The sequence below is a fragment of the Limulus polyphemus genome, unplaced genomic scaffold (assembly GCF_000517525.1).
Source record: "Limulus polyphemus unplaced genomic scaffold, Limulus_polyphemus-2.1.2 Scaffold275, whole genome shotgun sequence".
Lineage (NCBI taxonomy): Eukaryota > Metazoa > Arthropoda > Merostomata > Xiphosura > Limulidae > Limulus > Limulus polyphemus.
In genome coordinates, this window is record NW_013665885.1 from 642,641 (window position 1) to 646,054 (window position 3,414).

The following is a 3,414-nucleotide window of genomic DNA, read 5'->3' on the forward strand; positions in this document are numbered from 1 at the left end:
TATGCCCCTTAAAATAAACCCTTTTCAGAATCTTTTTTATCCAGGCAATTCTACAATTTTTGGGTGGGGGTGCCATATGGAACTCTTTCCTAATTTTATTTTACAATAATTTTTTAGTCAGTTTTATTAAAAAATATAAATAGAAAAGAATTCATGTAGCTTTCACTTATTTATTACAGAAAATAAAATATATCTATCACTCGAATAGAATGTCCCAAATGTACTATAATTTATCTGTCTCTCTAAGCTATAAATATGTTAACAAATGTCTTTAGTATTCAGAGAGCAACGTTTGACATGGAAAACTAAGCAATGGATTAAAAAATAGGAACATGACATTTGTGCATAGGTATTTATTAAAAATTCAATTTAAACATGTTTAAAAGTACACAATAATTTAAAATTGTTGTGTACTTTTAAACACTATTTGAACTGGAGTTTTTAATAACTAAGCATTGACTTGTAAAATTTATGTATAAGAGAATCTGCTCTTTCTATTGGTTACACACATTCTTCAGTCATGTAAAGTTGATTAGCAAACAATCCCTAAAATCAGAGAAATAGGAGAGGGGCTTCTTTGGTGGGTTGACAACTTTACTGATATCTCATCAAACCAAGAAGGCAAGAGCTTGATATTTTAGATTATTGCTTGTAATTATGTGTAGTTTTTGTTTCTAATTGGTTGAAAACTGCAACAGCCTGTTTTGGATGTTAGAAAATTTTGAACTAGAGAAATTAGAAACAAAAGCAATCACATACCAGGAAGTGTTTACATTAGTTTGAAGTCAGATGCAAAGTAGTATGCAAAAATTGTGAGAAAAGTTTTAAACAATGGTGGTTTTGGGCTCAAACTTCCAGATTTTACATTCAATTTTTATAACATCAAAAACAGTTCACTTTTAAGAATACCCCAATGTGTGTGGTAGAAATTACAGCACATCAAATTAACCAAATTTCCTCCAGGCAAGTGCAAAATATTTATGAGATTTTAGCTTAATTTTTGATAAAATATCCAATAATACTTGAGCTATTATGTAAAACCAAATATGCTGTGAAGCTGAGGGAACCTATATGCCATCTATGTATCAAATTTGAAAGAAATCAATTAATGGAAAGTTTTTGATTTTTCAATGGTGTGAAGAAGGAGAAGATGAAGAATAACAGCCTAAGTTTGGTCTGCTGTAAAATGAAAAAGGTTAAAGTGATTTCTTTGGAATTTGGCATGTAAGGTAATGAAATCTGGGAGACCTACCACACAAAAAATGGGAGAGTTTTGATTAATGGGGCAATTATATGGAGTTTATTTTCTTGATAATATTATGTGAACTTGCCTTTTTCACTTGTAAAGATCTTGTCTCTCCTGAAAAAGTTAAAAAGGCCGTTTTCATTCCTGTTAATAACAAACTGGGTGTCATGTGGTTTGTTTTTTTTGCCACACAACCGTGTGTTTTGATCTAAGAATGGATGCTGAATTTTTGGAAACTGCTTAGAAGAGAACCACATGGATCATTCCATGAATGGGAGGTTTATCAGATATGGATAGATTAAGATCTCCAAGATATTTTCTGTTGAAAAAAGAAGGATATTAGGTGATCTTATTAGCATTTACAAGATAGTCTAGTAGTGCTTTATTCTAATAATAACAGGATGAGAGAACACAAGCTTAAGATTTGGAAGGGATAGGCTAAGCTCCACTTAAGACAATTTTATTTTTTTAACAGGGTGAGTGAATGAGTTTATCATCAGCAGTAGTGGGAGAAAGCACTTCACAGGAGTTTAAGAGTGGTATTAACAATTTCCTGAAAATTAAAGGGTGAGTTTAGATTTTTAATTTATCAAAGAATGGGTATGCAAGTACATTATTTAAGAACCTAATGATCTCTTGTTAATCTGAAATTGAAATTGTTAGTCTTATATTACTCCTGGAAAGTCTGTTTTTTTCTCTTCGTGTTTTATGAAACTTCCTTTTTAACTTTTTCAGGAGAGATCTTTAGAAGTGAAAAAGGCAAGTTCACATAATATTATCAAGAAAATAAAATTCAGGAGTAGTGCAAGACTTACATTCTAAATTTCAAATTAAAATGGCTTATTTCAGGTTCTGAAAAAATATGGTTTTTGTGCTTGTAAGTTATGTAAAGCATAGGAAATAGTTATGTAAACTTGCTTGAAATGATTAATATTGTGGTGCTATATTTTGAAAGAATCAAGGAAAGGTATGTTCACTTATTTTCACTGGTACAGGGGTGTTTGATAAAAGTAGCAGCAGTAGTAAAATTACTCTCAAGAATGAAACTGCAATCATACCTTACAACTTATACTGTTTACTTCTGATATTGTATATCAACCAAGCCTGATGCAGTTTGCTAGATGCTTTTTTAGCTACATAATTTTCTTTAGGATTAGGTAGCACTTGATCTTATCATTCATTGGAAAATGTACTCATCTCTTCTTGATTGTAATACAATGCACAGAAAAAAAAAAGTAGTAGTTTGAAGGACTTTTTGGGCCAAAACAAATGAGGCAGTGAGTAAACTTTAAAATTTTCAACATATTTCAGATTTAACACTTAGGTTTTGAGAATATTATGAATTTTACACCAAGGAGATCACAAACTGTTCCCACTTATACAACTTAGTCTTTAATTGAATGTCTGTTTTCTAAACGTGTAGAAGTATATATATAAAACATGATTTAATACACATGTTGAGGCAGCAAATTGTCGGTTATAAAGATTTATTTAAATTATGTGCAGATAGATATTTTTCATCGTTGATGCTTCAATTATCTCATTCTTAAAAAACTTAACAAAATTACAAATAGTTTAAATACTGAAATCCATAGAATATTTTTCAAACTTCTGGACTAGACTTGTCTTACTTTTGTAATCAGCAGCTCTAATTATCTGTGCGGATAGTCAAAGTGAGAGAAAACGATTGTTGGTTATTTATATATTTTTTTAGGAATACAGGGTTTCTATAACCTAGTTTGTAGTAGGTTTACATTATGGTAGATGGATAGCGTACTTATAATATAACTTTGCAAGTACTGTACATTTTATAAAGTATATGGGCCTAACTAGTAATACTGTATTATTACTACTACTACTAGCCTCTTATGTTATTCTTTTCGAAACAAAACTGCAGTTATAAAACTTACGAATTAATTCTATTGAGATCGCCTTCTTCGCCCTTTAACATTATGATGTTTTTGAGATGTTATACAACCAAAAACACAACGGGTGCTTCCCCACTTAATTTCTATTGAACGTACTTCCAAAAAAAATAATAGCCGCACACAGTCAGTTAACATAAGGTTATACCACACGTGTGAAAAAGTTGTCGCCCTCTCACGGTACATAAAAGTTTTTAGAAAATTGAGGAAAAACAAGACAATTGTACCCTACTCTAAACCAAC

The 3,414-nt window shown here is 30.8% G+C and overlaps 1 protein-coding gene across 1 annotated transcript in view; it reads right to left on the reverse strand.

Annotated features, from left to right (window-relative positions):
- Positions 1-3,414, reverse strand: part of LOC106456960 (aspartate--tRNA ligase, cytoplasmic-like) — a 71,810-nt gene extending 68,396 nt beyond the window's left edge. The window contains exon 1 of the mRNA XM_013916336.2: positions 3,157-3,414. Coding sequence (XP_013771790.1) covers positions 3,157-3,197 — 41 coding nt within the window. The 5' untranslated portion in view covers positions 3,198-3,414. The remainder of the gene's footprint in view (positions 1-3,156) is intronic.